This window comes from Equus asinus, chromosome X (genome assembly GCF_041296235.1).
Source record: "Equus asinus isolate D_3611 breed Donkey chromosome X, EquAss-T2T_v2, whole genome shotgun sequence".
NCBI lineage: Eukaryota > Metazoa > Chordata > Mammalia > Perissodactyla > Equidae > Equus > Equus asinus.
The window spans coordinates 138,841,845-138,861,778 of NC_091820.1; the positions used below are offsets into that span (position 1 = coordinate 138,841,845).

General features: G+C 58.3%; 1 protein-coding gene across 1 annotated transcript; it reads left to right on the forward strand.

Annotated features, from left to right (window-relative positions):
* The first annotated feature begins 65 nt into the window (after positions 1-65).
* Positions 66-19,708, forward strand: ABCD1 (ATP binding cassette subfamily D member 1). Its single transcript, XM_014834131.3, has 10 exons — positions 66-1,379; positions 4,357-4,537; positions 10,149-10,291; positions 10,386-10,554; positions 11,114-11,208; positions 14,041-14,186; positions 14,763-14,908; positions 17,744-17,828; positions 18,157-18,282; positions 18,436-19,708. The coding sequence occupies exons 1-10, from the start codon at positions 471-473 to the stop codon at positions 18,632-18,634; spliced, it is 2,199 nt and encodes a 732-aa protein (XP_014689617.1). The 5' UTR covers positions 66-470; the 3' UTR covers positions 18,635-19,708.
* Positions 19,709-19,934: the final 226 nt, after the last annotated feature.

A 19,934-nucleotide genomic window follows, 5' to 3' on the forward strand; every position in this document is an offset into this window, starting at 1 on the left:
TCCTCCCCTTCCCCCGACTAGCCCCTGGCGAGAGGGGGGGTGGGTGGAGATTCTGGGGGAGTGGCGGAGTCACTGTCGTTTCAGCCAGGCGGCGGAGCGGACGGACGTGCCTGGTGCCCCGGGGAGGGGCGCCACCAGGGTAAGAAGAGAGCGAGGAGGTGGAGGTGGAGAGGAAGAGACGTCCTCCCTGTCTGAGACCTCTCGAGGCTCTGACCCCAGAGGCTAGGGGACTGACAAGTTCCTTCACCTCGGCTGCCTGAAGAGCCCACGACCCTGGAGGGCCCTGAGCCCACGGCACCAGGGGCCCCAGCACCGCCCCAGTGGCCTAAAGCGACAGTCTCAGGGACCACTGCAAGGTTTCCAGTTGCCTAGACAACGAACCCAGGGTCAGAGCAACAACCTTTCCAGCCACCTGCCTTGACTGCTGCCTCAGGCACCAGTCCCAACCCCGTGCGTCCAGCCCAGGTGATATGCCGGTGCTCTCCACCCCCCAGCCCTCGCGGGTGACCACGCTGAAGCGCACAGCTGTGGTCCTGGCCCTCACGGCCTATGGAGCCCACAAAATCTACCCCCTGGTGCGGCAGTGCCTGGCTCCAGCCAGGGGCCCCCAGGTGCCAGCAGGGGAGTCCACACAGGAGGTGTCCGGCGCCACAGCAGCCGTCGCAGCCAAGGCCGGTGTGAACCGGGTGTTCTTGCAGCGACTCTTGTGGCTCCTGCGGCTACTCTTCCCCAAGATCCTCTGCCGGGAGACGGGGCTGCTGGCACTGCACTCAGCCACCCTGGTGAGCCGGACTTTCTTGTCAGTATATGTGGCCCGCCTGGACGGCCGGCTGGCCCGCTGCATCGTGCGCAAGGACCCACAGGCCTTTGGCTGGCAGCTCTTACAGTGGCTTCTCATCGCCCTCCCTGCCACCTTCATCAACAGTGCCATCCGCTACCTGGAGGGTCAGCTGGCCCTGTCTTTTCGCAGCCGTCTAGTGGCCCACGCCTACAGCCTCTACTTCTCCCAGCAGACCTACTACCGAGTCAGCAACATGGACGGGCGGCTTCGCAACCCTGACCAGTCCCTGACGGAGGATGTCGTGGCCTTTGCTGCCTCTGTGGCCCACCTCTACTCCAACCTGACCAAGCCGCTCCTGGATGTGGCCGTGACCGCCTACACCCTGCTTCGAGCAGCCCGCTCCCGCGGGGCCGGCACAGCCTGGCCCTCGGCCATTGCTGGCCTCGTGGTCTTCCTCACAGCCAACGTGCTGCGAGCCTTCTCACCCAAGTTTGGGGAGCTGGTGGCAGAGGAGGCACGGCGGAAAGGGGAGCTACGCTACATGCACTCTCGAGTGGTGGCCAACTCAGAGGAGATCGCCTTCTATGGGGGCCACGAGGTGGGGCAGGTTGAGGTCCTGAGCACAGAGGAAAGCCTGTGGCTGGGAGGCCTGGGAACAGGCAGCCATGGATGGTGGGGACAGCCCAGGGCTGGTTAAGACTGATGCCAGGGGTGTGGGCAGGCCACGAGAAAGGGAGGCTAGGGACAGCCAGGGCATTGCGCAGCCTAGACTTAGGCACAGAAATGGAGAAGCAGGAAGGCTGGGTGGGGACTGCTGTGGGCCGGCTGGCTGCATGCTCCAGGCCACTTCTGCTTCCTCTCCTCCTCGGTAAGGTTGTCCTGGCCTTGGAGCTGCGGATCCTAGCAGTCTGAGCTGCTAGAGCTCCTGGCTCACCCCACTCTTGCAGCCGGCCAGGAGGCTCCTACCATCAGGAAGCAGGGACGGTGGGACGCGGCCTGCTGCCTGGCCTCTCCTGGGCCTCTGGGCCCTTTGAAGGCCAGCGTCCGGCTGAGTTGGCCGGCCAGGCAGGCGGGTATTATGGGCATGACTCAGCCCAAGCGGAGGTTAATGAGCAGCGCCTAGCGCCACAGCTACAGCGGTGGCGGCGCTCGCGCGGCACTAGCTCGGAGCTCCAGGTCAAGCCCTCCCACGCCTGAGCCCACGGGCTGGCCTGGCTGCTGGCTCAACCTCCTCCCCGAGGTCCCGGGCCAGGGATGCCGGGCCCAGGCTGCCACTGCGGCGGGATGCACTTCCTGCCCGCCCAGCGTGGCCGCCCTTCCGCCCGGGTCCCAGGCGCCTAGCTCCCCGGCAGGTCAGGCCAGGGCCTGGCTGGGGGCCCCCTGCCGAGAGCCTGGTGCTGGGAAAGGTTACTCCAGGCCAGTGCTCTCTTTATCTTGCCTTGGCCACTCCTCTTCCTCGTGCTTGGGGTTGCAGCTGCCTCAGGCCCTGCTCTCTGAGACTCTGGTTTCAGTTCTGAGTGCTTCACGGGGGAGGGGCCCAATGGCACCCATCTCCTGAAGGCCTGTATGTCCTCCCTGAGTCAGGTGGCCTCTTGCGCCCAGAACTTGTCTCATTGGCTGAGCATTGGGTGGAGAGGCAGACTTGTCCCTGATTTTTAAAAAAGGCTTGTTCCTGAACTCCGCGGAGAGGGCCCATCCTGGGCGTGGGCCGGGCTCCAGATTAGGAGAGAAAGCGCCTGGTCTGCAGCTGCAACCCCCTCTAATCTCCTCCTCTCCCGCACGCTGGGCTGCAGGGCCTTGGCAGGCCGCCATGGCCTTGGGTGAGGCGCTTGGCACATTACCCGCAGCTACATTGTCAGCCCTGGCTGGCACTCCTGCCAGCTCCCAGCACGAGCCTGGGTTGCCAGGGTGCTCTGAGGAGGAGGGTTCACCTCAGGAACGGGAGCCTGGGCTTGAGGCAAAGCCAAGCTATGTGGCCCTGGATGGTGGGGACAGAAGAGAGATCACTGGCCCTTTGGAGGACTTCCTCCAGGCTAGCTTCAGGAAATAGCACGTTCACCAGTAGGATTCCCTGGCCCAGGAGGGAGGGCCCCAGTGTGCGTCCACGGCCTGTCTGTTTAGGCCTGAACCAAAGAGCTGGAAAGCTGTGTGGAGTGACAGGCCCCCATGGGTTACTCTTACTATGCAGACAGGTGGCTCACTCCAGTCCCACTAGCTGATGTCCCGATGGACAGTGGCCCAGGCTCAGATTAACAGGTAGGGGCAGAGGTGACTGGCTAGCTGGAGGGCAGACTGCAGGGTATCCTGTTATTACTGGGATTTCAACAAGGAGGCTTATTTAGACTCACACACACACAACCTCTTGTTGCCTTGAGGAGACTGTAAACCTTTCTTAATAAGTCAAAGCATCATTTACAGGAATCTGATTCTCCTAGTGGCCCTGCCAGTGTGGTCCAAATTCCAAACCTCTTGCTACCTCCAGGCTGTGTGAGCTTGGGCAGGTCACTTTGCCTCTCTGGGCTTCAGAGGCCTCCTGTACAACGGACACGAGAGTACACGTGCAACGGGACGTGGTGAGGATCAAATGGTGTGGAAGTACTTGGCAGAGGAATCGGGGCCAGGCTGGGCAGCTGCTGTCAGGCGGGGCTGGGAAGGCAGGGCTGGCATGTGCACCCCTGCACTGAGCCAAGACATCCATGACCCAATCACCACCTTGTTGTGCCCACTTCCTGACACCTCCAGCCCCCGTGCTACCACGGGGAGCCTCTTTTTCTCCCACTCCCTTTCCTACTCTCTCTTTTCCAGGCCCTGCACAGGGCCCTTTTCCTACCTGTCCCCATCCTGAGATGGTGGATGGAGGCCCATGCAGGAAGGGAGAGGGGAGGGCAGAGGAGGCCAACCCCACTGCTGAGCCAGTGGGCTGGAGTCTTCAGCTGGCCCGAGGTGACGACAAGAGCCAGGCTGGGCATGGGGCTGCCCATTAGGGGGCAAGGCCTGCAGGGACTGGCTTGGAGCGTGCCCTCCAGGTTCCAGTGGGAGAATGAATGCAGTGCAAGTTTCTCACCCGGAAGAAGGGTGGGGTAGTAGGGGGAGGCGGGGCCTAAGTAGATAGAGACTGGTGAATCACATTCTTCAAAACTGAGTTCTGCCTTTGCTTTTCTGTGCTGCCCCTTGCTCAGTTCAGGGAGCCCCCGGCAGTTGCCCAAAGAAAAGGGCAAGGTGGCTACCCTCAGCCCAAGTGCAGAAGCTGTCCAGGGCAAAGAGGGGCATGGAGAGTGTCCCAAGGAGAGAGGTAGTGGAAATGGGGACGGAGTGGGCCTCAGAAGGGGGAGTTAAGTCCCTTCTTCACCACTGTTGTACCCTAGTGCTGGGATGTCAGGCAATCCCGTACCCGCCCCCCGAATTTAAGACCTGTCCCCTGTAAACGCAGTCCAGTCATAACCCCAGCTCTCAACCTTGTCATGGCCATCAAATGGCATAGCGTGTCTGCACGGCACTTGGGGCCTCTTGCTGTCACCCTGACGGTAGTTACCACGAGGGCTCTCAGTCTCTCTCTGTCCTCCCTTCCCCTGCAGGTGGAGCTGGCCCTACTGCAGCACTCCTACCAGGACCTGGCTTCGCAGATCAACCTCATCCTTCTAGAACGCCTGTGGTATGTCATGCTGGAGCAGTTCCTCATGAAGTATGTGTGGAGCGCCTCAGGCCTGCTTATGGTGGCCGTCCCCATAATCACCGCCACTGGCTACTCAGAGGCAGGTGAGCGCCAGGGCTCCCAGGGGGTGGGGCAGCGGCCCTGTGCTCCTGGACCACTGGGTGCTAGGCTTGGGAGGGCCCAGCACTCATCCCTCCTGCCTGCCCCTTCTGCTGCTGAGGCCATGAATCCCGGCTGGCATCCTTGAGATCACCAGGGGTCACACTCTCCCACAGCTCCTTGTTGCCTTCCGCCTGCGTGCATCTCCCCTTTACAGCGTCTCACGCTCCTTGGTACCACTCAGCTGAGCCCGGGGACTGCAACTCAGGAACACTCTATGTCCCTTCACCAGGTGCATGTACCATTGCCCACCTGTCCTTGTCCTCAGCTCAACTGTAACTTGGAGGTGGGAGGATGGGGAAGTACCTCAAGCAAGCCCCTTCATCGCTCAGGCCTTGGCTTTCCCATGCCTGAACAGCTCTGGGACGTTGCAGAGGGTAGAGACCTCCACCCTAAGGCTGGGGGTCGGCGGATGACACGGAGACTGGAAAGCCTGTTCTGCCCCTGGCTTTAGCACTTGGGTCATCAGGATTCCCATTTTGTTCCTTTACTCATTTGCAACGTATTCATTCCATTCTTAGTCTTTTTGAGGCTGCCCTTTGAAAGGTTCACGTGCAGACCTGAGGAGTCTGGGTTGGTCAATAGCTCCTCCTCCGCCAGGCCGTTAGACCGCTTTAACTCAGGACTGGCCTGGCTGACACACCAGCGGAGCCCGGCATCCAGCTGGCTTTCCTGTTGTTCGATCCTCGGCTCTGGCTTTATTAGGTCGACACGCATCTCCATTCACCCCCGTGTTTACTGACTCCTTTGCTCACCAGTCCTTTCCCGAAGCCCAGGTACCTTCTTCCCAATAGACATCTTTTAGAAGTTCTTTCTGCAAGAGAATGGGAACTTCGCAATTATTTTGTTGTCTGAAATGTCTTATTTTACCCTTTTTCCCAAACTAAAGTTTGGTTGGGTGTGGGAGTCGAGGCGGATAGTTATTTTCTCTTGGCCCGTTGACAATATTCCATTGTCTCTGTTGGAAAGTCTGTTATCAACTTTGGGCGCCCTGGACAGCCTGCATTGTCTCTCTCGTTACTTTTAGACTTTTCTCTTTGGCATTCTGCAGTTTCGCTCTGAAGTGTTTACCTGTGGCTTTCTGTTTATCCTCCTTCGGACTTGTATATCCTTTGAATATTCAGATTTTTCAATCGCTCTGGAAAATTCTCGGCCGTTATCTTTTCAAATATCGCCTCGCTCTTGCTCTTTTACTCTTTCCTCCTAGAACTCCTGCTGGACACGCGCTGACTTCTCACTCTCTCCTTTGCGGCTCTTCATCTCTCTTTGCTGGTCCCCATCTAGCACTATCACTGCTGAATTCTGGGAGGTTTCCTCAGATCGTCTTGCTTGCTCATTCACCAGTTTTCTCTTTGGCTACATCTAATTTGATTTTTTTTTAATTTCAGTGATTATTTCTATAAAATTCTATTTGATTCTCTTTTTTTGGGGGGGAAGATTAGCCCTGAGCTAACATCTGTTGCCAATCTTCCTCTTTTTGCTGAGGAAGACTGGCCCTGAGCTAACATCCGTGCCCATCTTCCTCTCCTTTATATTTGGGACGCCTGTCACAGCATGGCTTGCCAAGCGGTGCAATGTCCGCACTGAGGATCTGAACTGTCAAACCCCGGGCCGCTGAAGCGGAACGTGCGTGCTTAACCGCTGTGCCACTCAGCCGGCCCCTGATTCTCTTTTAAATAGAAATTTGAAAAGAGAAATTTTCTTTTTCAAATAGAAATTTCAAACTGCTTGTGTCTGTGTCTGCTTTTCTCCTCTTTTTGACTGCCCCTTTTATGCTGTGTATCATATTAATCGTACTTATTCAGTGGTCTCTATCCAACTCTTCAGTTAGCTGAATTCTTGGGAGTCTAAGCCAGCTTTATCTTCTCTCTGCTGCTCTACACTTAGGGTCCTTGTGGGTTTTGCAGCCAGACTTCCCTGGGAGCCCCTGGGCCTGACCTCCCCGGCATCTTGGCTTCTGTTTTGGTCATGCACTCCCGGTAATCAACCAGTTGGAGGCAATTTGCATGTTAACTTCTCAGCTCAGGGAGGAGGGTTCCTGAACTTGGAGGGACTATTCCTTTGAACCCCAGACACGTAATTGCAGATTCTTAGAGGAGACTTTTGTTCCCCTCACCTAGGGCCCCAGCGACATGAAAGAAGCTGCCCTGTCTCCTCCATCTCTGATGATTTCACAGGAGTCCCTGGCTGCTGGCTGCTCTTTTTGCTCCTGGGAATTTCCCTTGCTTTCCTTGGAGCCCGGTTCTGCTTTAAAAGGTGTTATAGTTTATGCGGCTTGGTAGTAAGAGGGTTTTCAGTTATACATAAGGAAAGAGAGCCTGACTTCAGAACCAGAAGTCTCTTTGATTCTTTCCCTGTTGGCTTCTCTACCTTGGGACTTCCATACCCTCAGCTATCTGTCCCTCTATGGAAGACCCCCCAAGACGAAAGATCCCATGGCAGGGGGGTAGTTACTTTCCACCAATGGGCCAACACAAACAGTGGCCTTAATTCAATTTAGGACCCAGTCAGCACACCTGGCCCAGAGCCTGGGGAGGGACCCATGAGGAAATCAACCTGTGATTTCAGTGAGGAAGCCCCTGCAGCCGCTTCCCTCTCTGGCTAGCACTGGGCACTGCTGACCTGTCTAGTCCCTGAGGCCTCTTCCTCCTCTGAAGGCCTAGGACTTTTTAGAGCCTCTGCTGTGCCAGGCTTCATGGGTGATTCAGAGAAGCATGAGCCCCTGTCTCCAGCCTCATGGCCCTTAGAGTCAGTTACTTGAGAAAATGTGAAACATTTTCATCCCAGCCCTCTTGCTCGCTCCACTTTTGTCTTACTGGCCCCCCTTTTATTCCCCCAATGCTTCTGTCTCAGGGCCTTTGCACATGCTGCTGGCTCTGCCAGGAATGCTCTTTCCAATGACGTCCGGTGGCCCCCTCCCTCCCTCTGTCAGAGCTTGGCTCCCAGGCCCCTTCTAGATGAGGCCTGCCCTGATCACGCCCTGCCTTTCTCTTCCCCTCCCCCACCTCTCTGCGCTCCCAAGCACTGAACACCCTATCTTTTCCACATATCTATCTGGTTTGTCATCTCTCTGCCACTTCGGACTGTGAGCTCAATGACGGTGGGGACTTTTGTCTGTTTTGTCCCTGCTGTGTCCCCAGTCCCCGACAGCTAGTGAGGGCTCCAGGTGCTTCAGGGAGGCTGAGAGCACTGGGGACTGGTGGGAGGAGGCAGGCACTCATCAACTGGGCAAGATGGAGCTACCTTTATGCTGCTGGCCTGCTGGCACTGCGCAGCTGGAGGGCCAGGAGAGGGGCGGCCTGGGTGGGAACAGCTGCCAGGGGCCCTGGTCATAGCTGCTGAGGCTCCAAGGCAGGCTGCGGAGGGCAGTTAGTTCTGTCCCTGGGGAGGTGCCAGCTGTTACCAGGATGCCCTGAGCACCTGCAGACTCTTTCCCTTTGTGTCTGTCCAGGTCTCAGCACATCCAGGGAGGAGGGCTTGTGTCCCCCTTGCCTTCTAGGGGGCTGTGTCCCTGAGGTCACGGTGGGAAGGAAGGCCCCATTCCCTTTCCAGCCTGCACAGCATTCACACGGCTTTGGAAGCCATCTGCCCTGAGCTGACTTCCCACCCGCTCCCACCCCTCCCCTGCCATTGTATCCCTGGAGCTCCCACCTCAGATAGATGTATATCCCTGGATCGAGTCTTTGGGCTCTTCACAGAACCTTCCTTCCCACCACTTCGGCCACGGGAGCCCCGGCTTCCCATGGATACCTACAATGGGCACCGCTCACTCACCCACACCCCAGGACCCTCAGAGTTGGCCTCCCCCTTACCCCCCATCACCATTGCCAGAACATTCCTTGTTTAAAAGCTCTGCCCCTTTGGGGAATCCAAGGGTCAAGGGAATCAAGGCCATTGACAAGAGAGGATCAAAGTGAGCAACTCTGAAGCCTCGACTGAGAGAGAAAAACAAATCAAGACAGGAGCAGACCCCCGGGGAGAGATGAGGGCGTCGAAGATGGCCAGCCGTTCTCAGGGAGGCCACAGGATACAGCACTGAGGAGAGAGAGAGGGGAAAAAGGAGGCAGCAGTGGAGGTCCAAAGGGAAATATTCATGTTCAAGAGGCTCGGGGCTGCAATAGCTCCAGGTGTTGGACGCCAGTGCAGGCATGGCTCCGAGAGGGGCTGCCATCAGTGGTACAGGACACAGGGCCGGGGCAGTCTAGGGGAAGGGTTGGTGGTACCAAGAAAGAAAGCCAAATGCCTCGGGGTTCGGTTTTTATCCACATGGTTGAGATGTAATTTAGCCTTTTAAAGTGTACGATTCAGTGGTTTTTAATGTATTCACAGAGTTGTGCAACCATCACCTCTAAGTCCAGATCATTGTCATCACCCCAAAAAGAAACCCTCAACCCATTAGCAGTCTCTCCCCCAGATCCCCACCCCCCAGCCCCTGGCAGCCCCTCGTCTCTTTTCTGTTTCCACGGATTTGCGTCTTCTGGACCTTTCATAGGAATGGAATCATGCGATCTACGGCCTTTTGTGTCTGGCTCCTTTCTCTCAGCATGTTTCCAAGGTCCATCCATGGTGTAGCATGTGGCAGAACTTCACCCCTTTTTATGGCGGAATAACCTTCCATCGGATGGACACACCACACTTCGTTTATCCAGTCACCTGCTGATGGACAGCTGGGCTGTTTCCACCTTTGGGCTATTATGAAGAATGCTGCTGTGATCATTTTGTTCAGGTCTTTGCCTGGACATATATTTTTGTTTCTCCTGGACGTATACGTGATAGTATATACAATAGAAATGTCTATTCAGATCCTTTGCCCATTGTTTACTTGGGTCGTTTGTTTCTCTGTTGCTGAATTGAAAAGGTTCTTTCTGGGGCTGGCCCAGTGGTGCAGCGGTTAAGTTCGCACATTCTGCTTCGGCAGCCCAGGGTTTGCCAGTTCGGATCCTGGGTGCAGGCATGGCACCACTTGGCAAGCCATGCTGTGGCAGGCATCCCACATATAAAGTAGAGGAAGATGGGCACAGATGTTAGCTCAGGGCCAGTCTTCCTCAGCAAAAAGAGGAAGATTGGCAGCAGATGTTAGCTCAGGGCTAATCTTCCTCAAAAAAAGAAAAGAAAAGAAAAGGTTCTTTCTATGTTCTGGATACTAGACCCTTCTCAGATCTATGAGTGGCAGGTATTTTCTCCCAGCCCATAGGTTGTCTTTTCACTTTCTTGATGGTTTCTTTTGGTGCCCAAAAGTTTTAAATTTTGTTAAAGCTCATTTACCTGTTTTGCTTTTGTTGCTTGTGCTTTTGGTGTCATATTTAAGGAGCCCTACCTAATCCCAGGTCACAAAGCTTTACCCCCACTTCCTTCTAGGAGATTTATAGTCCTTGCTCTGCCCTGCAGGCTGGTGCTCCACTTTGAGTAGCTGTGGGGGGCTGAGAGAGGGGTCGTTCTTTTGTGTGTGGATACCCAGTGTCCCAGTATCACTTGCTAGAGAGACTCATCTTTGCCCCAGTGGGTCAGTATTGATTTTCCAGTGTCCCCGCCCCTCCCCTCCACTGTGCTCTGCAGACTCAGAGGCCTTGAAGAAGGCAGCCTCAGAGATGAGGGAGGAGGAACTGGTGAGCGAGCGCACAGAAGCTTTCACCATAGCCCGCAACCTCCTCACAGCTGCTGCTGATGCCATTGAGCGGATCATGTCATCCTACAAGGAGGTACTCCCCCCGCCCAGCCCAGCCCTCGCCCCTGCCATGCCACCTGTCCCACCCTCGGCTGGCAGGAGCTGAGCCAGGGCCGCCCTCCCTGCAGGTGACAGAGCTGGCCGGCTACACAGCCCGGGTACATGAGATGTTCCAGGTATTCGAAGATGTCCGGCACTGCCGTTTCAAGCGGCCTGGGGAGCCCGAGGACACTCAGGCAGGGCCCGGAGCCATGGTAAAGTCTGGTGTCCGTGTGGAGGGACCCTTGCAGATCCGAGGTAAGGGTGCCCTCCCCGCAGAGGCCTCTCTGGTCCCTGCCCTCCCACCGCAGGCACCTCCCAGCACCACCCAGAGTGCAGGGTCTTTGAGCTGTGCCCCCCGGGCGGGCTTCCTGGGCAAGCTGTGGCTCCTACAGCCTCCCTTCCCAGAGCAGTCACTGCTGGCCAACATCCTCACTCACCCAGTTCTTTTCGGGTGCACGGGCCAGGATTTCTCTTTGCAAAAGAGGGGGACATGGTCTCTGAGTGGAGGGGATCACTCAGCCACACCAGAGTAGGGGCCAGGGTGCTGTGGAAGAGGGGCCTGCGTGTCGGAGCTGCCGTTAAGATGGTTCCAGGAGCGAAGGGCAGCAGAGCAGGAGTGGACCCCATGCCTTGGGTTCCAGAGGCCAGAGAAATGGTTTTGCTCCTCCCCCGCCCAGAGCACAGCACTAGACACTGGCGGGGCCATCGACCACACACTGGCATGCTGTTGAGGGTGAGAGGGCACATGGAACCTCCCAGAAAGCAGAGGGAGGACTACTCCTCCCACTCTTCCTTCCTTGTGTTCTCTCTCCAGGCCGAGTGGTGGATGTGGAGCAGGGAATTGTTTGTGAGAACATCCCCATCATCACACCCACAGGAGAGGTGGTGGTGGCCAGCCTCAACATCAGGGTAGGTCGAGTCGGGGAGGGGAGCGCCCAACCAAGAAGCGCAGACTGGGCTGGGCTGGGCTGAGCCCTGGCACCCGGGCCTGGCCTTCTGAATCTGCAAGCCCCAGCCCTTGGCACCTGGCCTGGCTGGCCCACCTGTGTGTCAATAGCCATCGTCCCTAGATCTACACAACAGGCAGGCTAAGGTGGAAGTGAAAGACCAACGTGTCTCTGACTGTGGTCCCAGGGCAATAGAGTCAGAGTTGATAAAAGAGACTAGTGATTGCAGGATTGGCCAAGGGTCACCCAAGGGTTCCTGGGCCTATCGTTGCCAGCCCTCTCAACCCACTCCGTCCCAGAGAAGCCCAGGACTTGGGAACTCTGGTTCAAGTCCAACTGTGGCAGAAGAGAGAGCCTTCCCCCAGCCTAAGCTTGTGTCCCACCCATCTGCTTTGAGAAGCCCCCAGTGCAGGTGTCTGTGCTGGGCACACCCTAGCCCAGTGGGAGGGCTCTCAGCCACTACACAGGCTGTCTGTGGAAAGGAAGCCCTGGTGGTGGATGTCTACCAGTCTTCTGTGTCCCCAGCTAGGGCTTTGGACAGAGTCAGGGAGCGATGGAATGAAGAGGAGACCCTTCATTGGTGGGGGCAAGGGAAGAAGTGAGAGTCTTTCATTCATTCATTCAACCAATATTCCCTGAGCTCTTGGGTGAGCACTGAAAACCAGAGGTAAATCAGGGGCCTTTCCCTCTAGGAAGCCCCACCATGGGGGGGCCCTAATGTGTTACAAAGGTCCCCAGTTAGACAGCTCCCCAGGGGCCAGCAGGGGCCACAGGAGGGTGGTCATCGTCGCTGGGGAGAGCGAAAGTCACATGAAGCGTCACCTACGAGCCTCCAGGCAGGTGGGCAGTGTAGTAAAGAAGTCCTCTTGCAGAGGGCAGGTCAAGAAAAGGCAGTGGAGTGGCAGGAGTGTGGAGCTGGGGGCCCTCGGGGCCAGGTCCCACAGGGACTGTGCGCACATGGCCAAGGGGGTCAGCGGCAGGCAGGTCGTCAGCAGGAAGAGGCAAGTGGAGGGGAAGGGCCTGCTGAGAGGGACAGCACAGGATGGTGGGGTGACCCCCGTCACCCCTGGCACTGGTCACTCTTGGTGTGTGTGAGGAACTGCCAATGTCTGGTTTACCCAAGGTGACTGGTTTCCAGGCAGGCCTGCTAGAAGCCCAACTAGGCAAAACCCAGAGGCCCTGGTGAGCAGGGGCACAGCTGGCTAGGGAGCAAGGCGAGGAGGTGAGGCGGGGGAGACTGGGATGGAAGAGCAGGGCTCGAGGGCTAAGCAAGAGCTCTGGCCTGGCAGAGCTGGTGGTGGAGCTGCCCTCTGGGGCTGGGAGATGTTGCGGAAGGGGAGCAGTTCCCAGCCACAGTCAGCCGGCGGTGGGGGTGAGAAGGACAGTGGGAGAGATGCAGGGAAGATGATGAGTGAGGCAGCCATGGTGCCAGCTAGGGGCCTTGGCTGCTCTCCCAGGGCTGCTTGCTCAGAGGACCCGGGGCCCAATGGACCGGCCCTCACACATCTAGATGGAGGGAGGCCTGGGCCCCACCTGAGGGGCTCAAACAACAGAAGTGGATCTCTCCCAGTTCTGGAGGCTGGAAGTCCAGATCAGGGTGTCTTCAGAGGGTGGTAAGGGAGAATCTGTTCCAGACTTCTCCCAGCTTCTTTCTGGTGGGTTGCTGGCCATGATTGGCATTCCTTGGCTAGCAGAGGCTTCACCTCAATCTGCCTCCATCTTCACATGGCATTCTCCCTATGTGCAGGTCTCTGTGTCCAAATGTCCCCTTTTTATAAGGACACCAGTCACATTGGATTAGGGGCCCACCCTACTCCAGGGTGACCTCATCTCGATTTAATTAATTACGTTTGCGAAGACTCTATTTCCAAATAAGGTCACATTCTGAGGTCTTGTGGGTTAGGACTCAACATACGAATTTGAGGAGGCACAGTTCAATCCATAACACTGACTGAGGTGAGCCAGAGACGGACGTTCACATGGGCCGCGCTCGTGGATCTTCTGTGGATTGCACAGGCCAGTAGGCCATTAGTCTTGCTGTTACGTCACACTGAGAAAGGGGGCACTTAACATTGTGGGGGGTGGGAGCTGTGCGCCAAGTGCCCTGACTCCATGCCCTGTGCTCTCCCCTGCCCCCGAGGTGGCAGTCTCCCTGCCCTCTGACCACCCTCCTCCCTGCACATTCCCCCCACAGCTCAGGGTGGCCTTTTTCTAACAGCAGGCATTTTCAAAAGACCAGTGGGCATCATGTAATCAGCTAATTGGGGAGTCTGAGGCCCTTGACACTGAGCCCAGGGGCCATGGTGTCATCTCCAGGCCCCCTAGCATCCACAGGATTGTGAGAGGGCCGTGGGGGCAGGCGGAGCTGGGGCTTTGTACTGTCCACCTCGAACTCGAAGGAAAGCGCCTTTCCTGGAGCAGTTCCTGAAGGGAAAGCAGCTCTGCCGGGGAGGCTGAGACGCTAGGATCTCAGAGAAGTGGGATCGTACAGGATGGAGGGTGACGTTGACTTTCTGGGGAAGAATAGGCCCTCCTCGTGCTGGCCCCATGCTCTCTGGTGTATGTGGGGGCCTTAGGGGACAGGCCAGGGCCCAAAACAGGCATTCAGATAGGGCTCTGGACCCTGGACCTCACACCCTGGGCCCTGCCATCCCTTCCCAAGAGATCGAGAATGGCCTGCCTGCCAGCCTTGGCGTGTACTGGGTGCAGGGGGCTCTCCAAGGCTATCCAGAAGCCACAGGTGAGAGGAGAGAGGCCCACGTCCCCCTGGGTACCACGGCTGCTGCCCCCACAGGTGGAGGAGGGCATGCACCTGCTCATCACGGGGCCCAACGGCTGCGGCAAGAGCTCTCTGTTCCGGATCCTTGGGGGGCTCTGGCCCACGTACGGTGGCGTGCTCTACAAGCCCCCGCCACAGCGCATGTTCTACATTCCTCAGAGGTAAGTGCCCGGGCCGCCGGAGGGGCCTGCCCAGCCGACGGGGAGAGGCGGGGAGCTAGTCCCCCCAGCTCTGGCCCTGGCCTGTGGAGCCTGACACCCAGGAGATGGTAGAGCTTGGGGCCTCGGGAGAGGACAGCAAGATGCTGCCCCCAGAGTCAGAGGGGCCATGGCACCTCCACCTGGCACCCCACCCCACCTGCTCACCTGGCGACTTCACGGCTGTGTGGTGTGTGTGCATGATGGGTATGTGCACACGGGGTGGGGAGTGTATCTGTGTGCACGTGGTGTGTGAGCACATGTGAGTTTATGCACATGTGAGCATGTTTGTGAGTGTGCTGCGATGTGTGTGTGTGCCTATGTGTGCAGGGTGAGTGTGTATGCGTACAAGTGTGGTATGCATGAGTGTGTGTCCATGAGTGTGCAAGTGCACGGGGGGCGAGCACTGCCTGGAAGGCTTTGTGGCAGGGGTCTGTGGAGTCTGGCAGCCAGGACCCACACTGAGCCCACTCAGGCACAGGGCAGCAGCAGGGCGGCAGGGCCGGCCCCTCCCTCAGTGGACACGCAGCTTTCCCACAGGCCCTACATGTCCGTGGGCTCCTTGCGCGACCAGGTGATCTACCCAGACTCGGTAGAGGACATGCGAAGGAAGGGCTATTCAGAGCAGCACCTGGAAGCCATTCTGGACATCGTGCACCTGAACCACATCCTGCAGCGGGAAGGAGGTAGGGGCAGCTCACCTCTCAGCAACAGGGAGCAAGCCCCAGTTGAGTGCCCTTGGTCCCAGGACTCAGCCAGGGAACCCACTGCCACCACTGCCCCTGCCTCCCTCTTGGCCCCTGAGAGATGAAGATCACCCCAATGTCCAGGAGTCCAGAGAGCTAGATGCCCCGGAGAGCCCCACCTGACAGTAAGCAGGTGGCCCCAGGTGGCCTCAGTGTGCTAGGGAAGGGAGGCCAGGCCCAACAGGGGGCATCCAGCAGGGGCCCTCACCTTCGGGGCCTGGGACACCCTCTCCAGGCTCTGGGGCTTGGTGGCAGGGAGGACCCTGTGGGCGGGCAGGGAGCGCTTGGAGGGCTGGATGGGGAGCCGGGGAGGAGGGGAGTGCAGGGTGTCTGTGCAGAGGGCCTGGAGGGGAGATGGCAGGAGCAGAGGCAGAGGGGAGCCCCCACCATCCTGCTTCCTGGCTTGAGCCAGGGAGGGAGAGCACAGGAGGGAGGGACAAGCTAGTAGCAAGAGGAGGCATTGGTCAGGGTCTTATCAGGTCTGTCTGCAAATGCCCACTGTGCCCAGAGGGGAGGAGGAGGAGAGGGCGACCCAGCCGCCTGGGGGAACCTCCGGCGGGACGGGCCTGGGCTCCATTTTCTGAGTGAAATCGGAGCAGTAGGGTTCAGCCTCCTGCCTCCACCACCTAGGGGCAGCTCAACTTTGAGCGAAGCCCTCACCTCTGGAGAGTCTCCACCTGTAGAAGGGGGCGCACACCAGTCCCTCCCTGCAACAGTGCTGAGCCAGAAACTCCTGTGAGGACCCGTAGCGAGTTTGCCGGGGATGGCCAATGAGCCATGAGGATTCTCCCTAGGTGTTGTCGCCCTGGTTGCCATGGTCACTCCAGGGTGCCATGGTCACCCCAGCTTCCCCCTGGCCTGGCTGGACCTCTTTTGCTCCAGCTGCCTTCCTCCTGTCATCCATGGCACCCCTGAGGCTGACCCTCACAACCTGTTAGCATTGAGTTCAGCTGTGAGTAACAGAACCCCCCAACAGTGGCTCAAATCATTCACAAGTTTATCTTACTGTGACATAAAAGTCCCGAGGAAGGCAGACCACAGTTGGTGGGGGTGGCCCTGCTCTGTGAAGGCCCATGAGTGGCTCTATGTGTGACCTCTGTTCCCAAAGTCACCTCATGGTCCAAGATGGCTGCTCTGGCCATCACATTACATAGGATGGAGGAAGTGGGGGGAAGGAGCAAATGGTGCATGCCACCTGTCTTTTAAAAGAAAGTTCCAGGGCCGGCCCAGTGGTGCAGCAGTTAAGTTCGCACGCTCCGCTTGGGCGGCCCGGGGTTTGCAGGTTCAGGATCCTGGGTGTGGACCTACACATCGCTTGGCAAAGCCATGCTGTGGCAGGCCTCCCACATATAAAGTAGAGGAAGATGGGCATGGATGTTAGCTCAGGGCCAGTCTTCTTCAGCAAAAAGAGGAGGATTGGCAGCAGATGTTAGCTCAGGGCTAATCTTCCTCAAAAAGAAAAGAAAAGAAAAGAAAGTTCCAGAAACTGCCACATGCGTAACACTTACGCTTATACCCCGTTGGCCAGAGTTCGGTCATATGGTCACACCTCACCTCAAGGTGAGCTAGGGAGTGTAGTCTTTTTTGTGGGTATCCGTGTGTCCTGCCAAAACTTCTAGGCCTGTGGGAAGGCAGAGTGGAGGGAGGAGGCAAGGAGCCTTTCTTTCTTTCTTTTTTTTGAGGAAGGTTAGCCCTGAGCTAACATCTGCTGCCAATCCTCTTTTTTGCTGAGGAAGACTGGCCCTGAGCTAACATCCGTGCCCATCTTCCTCTCCTTTATATGTGGGACGCCTACCACAGCATGGCGTGCCAAGCGGTGCCATGTCCGCACCTACAATCCGAACCAGCGAACCCCGGGCCACCAAAGCGGAACGTGTGCACTTAACTGCTGCACCACCGGGCCGGCCCCACGCGGAGCCTTTCTGGTGAATCACCCGCTTGTTCAAGTAGCCTGCTGAGGCACTGGCACCACGTGGTGACACAAAGGCCTGGCCCCTATGGGTGAGAAGCCTTCTGGAGAGACCACTCCAGTTGTCCTTGGGGCTCTGCTGAGCCCAGCTGCTGCCCACTGACAGAAGCATTGGCTGGGGCCTCAGCATCCCGTTAGGTCCTGTGTGAGTTTGCTGGGGCTGCTGTGACGAGGCACCACAGACCGGGCGCCTCAAACAACAGAAACGGACCGTCTGCCAGTTCCGGAGGCCAGAAGTCCGAGATCAAGGCGCGGGCAGGGTTGGCTCCTTTTGAGGGCTGAGGGAAGGATGCATTCCAGGCCTCTCTCCTTGGCTTGTAGACGGCTGTCTTCTCCCTGTCTTCTCATCGTCTCCCCTCTGTGTGTGTCTGTGTGTCCACATGTCCCCTTTTTAAAGGACATCTGTCAGATTAGATTAGGGCCCACCCTAACGACCGCACTTCAACTTCGTCACCTCTGTGAAGACCCTGTCTCCAAATAAGGTCACATTCTGAGGTCCTGGGGGGTAGGACACCCACATACCTTTTTTGGAGGGGCACAATTCTGGTCCCGACCCTTTCTTGACTGTTGAGGTAGCACCTGCAGACATTAGTGTACTCAGAGCACACGCACCCAGCAGACAGCCTTCTCCGGGGTCAAATGTGCTGCCATCTGCCACTCTCACTGGGCTCCCCAGCCCCTCCTGAGTGACCCCAGGCCTGCCCACAGTGCACATCATGCCCGCTGCGCCTGGGCCTGGGCTGGGCCCTCTGCAGACGCTGCTAGTCCTTGTTGAATTGAACAGAGCCCACTTGTCCCCTGCCCAGGTTGGGAGGCCACATGTGACTGGAAGGACGTTCTGTCGGGGGGCGAGAAGCAGAGAATCGGCATGGCCCGCATGTTCTACCACAGGTGAGCCATGCTGTCCTGTGTGGTCAGGCTCCCGCAGGCCCTGGGAGCCCTCTGAGCCAGTGGCAGAGACAAAGGGGCAGCCTGGGCGCTCCCCGAGGGCTGCGTGGGACCACCCAGGAGCCTGCTTAGTGTGCTTGCTCCCCGGGCCTCCTTCAGGGGGAGGCCACACCATTAGGAGGCCTCACTCTGCTCCAGGCCCAGCAGGGATTGGGCCACAAGGAGATAGGATCAGTGCATGGATCAGGGTTCCCACCAGGGGGCTGGGGCCTGGCCAGGGCATCAGCAATGGAGGGTCCACAGCCTCACCCACTCGGCTCTCACCCCCAAGGCCCAAGTATGCCCTCCTGGATGAATGTACCAGTGCTGTGAGCATTGACGTGGAAGGCAAGATCTTCCAGGCAGCCAAGGATGCAGGCATTGCCCTGCTTTCCATCACCCACCGACCCTCCCTATGGTAGGTGCCCCCCTTCCCACTTGCATTCGACACTCCTATGGCTTTGCAACCAGGGAGGGGGCGGTGCTGCCATTGGAGGGCCCTGGGCTGCCCGGCAAGCGTCTCCTGCTGAACGGCCTCTGCACCTCCATCCCTGTCCCTCTCCTGGCCCAGGAAGTACCACACACACTTGCTACAGTTCGATGGGGAGGGTGGCTGGAAGTTCGAGAAGCTGGACTCGGCCGCCCGCCTGAGCCTGACTGAGGAGAAGCAGCGGCTTGAGCAGCAGCTGGCAGGCATTCCCAAGATGCAGCGGCGCCTCCAGGAGCTCTGCCAGATCCTGGGCCAAGGCCTCCAGGGTGCCACCACCTGACAGAGGGCCGCGGCTTGGCTCTCAGCCCTTGCCCCTCCCCAAGCCCTCGGATCACATGAAGGACACAGCAGCGCCTGCCCACTCACCCCCACACCCAGCATGCCTTTCCCTCCTCCGAGGCCTCCTGGCCACCGGCCTTCCCTGCCTAGAGGACTGCCAGCAACTCCGAGTGCCCCTCCATGTCCCCGCCTTCTGGCAAGTAGACATGGAGGGTCCTCCCCTGCTGCCTGCCCCACCCCTGCCCCTTTCCCTGCCCCACTGTGACTGTGACCTGGGCAGGGTGGCTGAGTCCTTTCTTCTCTTTGGGGAGGGGGCGAGGGGAGGGGGTGAGCCCCAGCTCACACTGCCAGCCAGTCTGGGCCAAGCCTCCGCATTTGTGCGGCATCTCCCTCCTGAGACAAGTCCCCCATTATCCCCTCCTCTTCCGTCCCTTGGAGACCTCATGGTCCATCCCTGTATTGCCACCACCCAAGTGGCCCGCAGAGGCTCCCGTCCCATGGGACGCCCTTCCTGCCATAGAAACAGCCAAACGGGACCCACGGCCAGACAGGGCCCATCATCTGCGCCCCTTCTGCCCGCCAGGAGAAAGACTTGTGCAGCGTTTCCTAGCGAACGATGATAAGAATGTTGTCCCTGTCCCTCTCGGTCCCCAGCCTTCTCTCCTTCTTCAAGCTAATTTATTGGATACCTATTAGCAGCCATCTGGATTCCCAACGTGAGCACCCGCCAGCAGGGGAGGCGGCCCGGGTTGCGGTCCTTCCACGGGTGGCCCAGCCTCTCAAGCAGCCCCCAGCCGGCCGTCGCCCCACCAGTCTACACTGCCAGCTGCCACGGGGGACGGGGGTTGGGCAGGCCAACCGAAGCGAGAGATGGATGCTGGCACTGCCAGGCGTGAGGGCACCGGTGTTCCCAGCTCAGTGCCAAAGACGGGTCAGCTGGGGGAGCTGTCTCTGCAAAGCCAGCCCCCATAGGGGAGGGAGACCCCACCGCCGCCGCAGTGCCTTTCCGGGCCCCCAGCCCTCGGGCCAGGGAGCCTCCCTCAGTCGCTCAGTAAAAACCTCTGTGGAAAGTATGGTCCTGCCTCCCGGCCTCTTTGTCTGGTGGGGCTTCTGGGAGAGATGGGGAGGGGCAGCAGGTTGCCTGGAGGGGAAGGAATAATCTCAGCTACCAACCCCCACCAGAAGATGTCTCCCACCGGAAGATGTCCCCCACCAGAAGATGCGGCTCAGCACATTCTCCGGCTGACATGGCGGTCGGGAGGTAGATTCAGCAACAACATCACACAGAATTATTTGCTGAG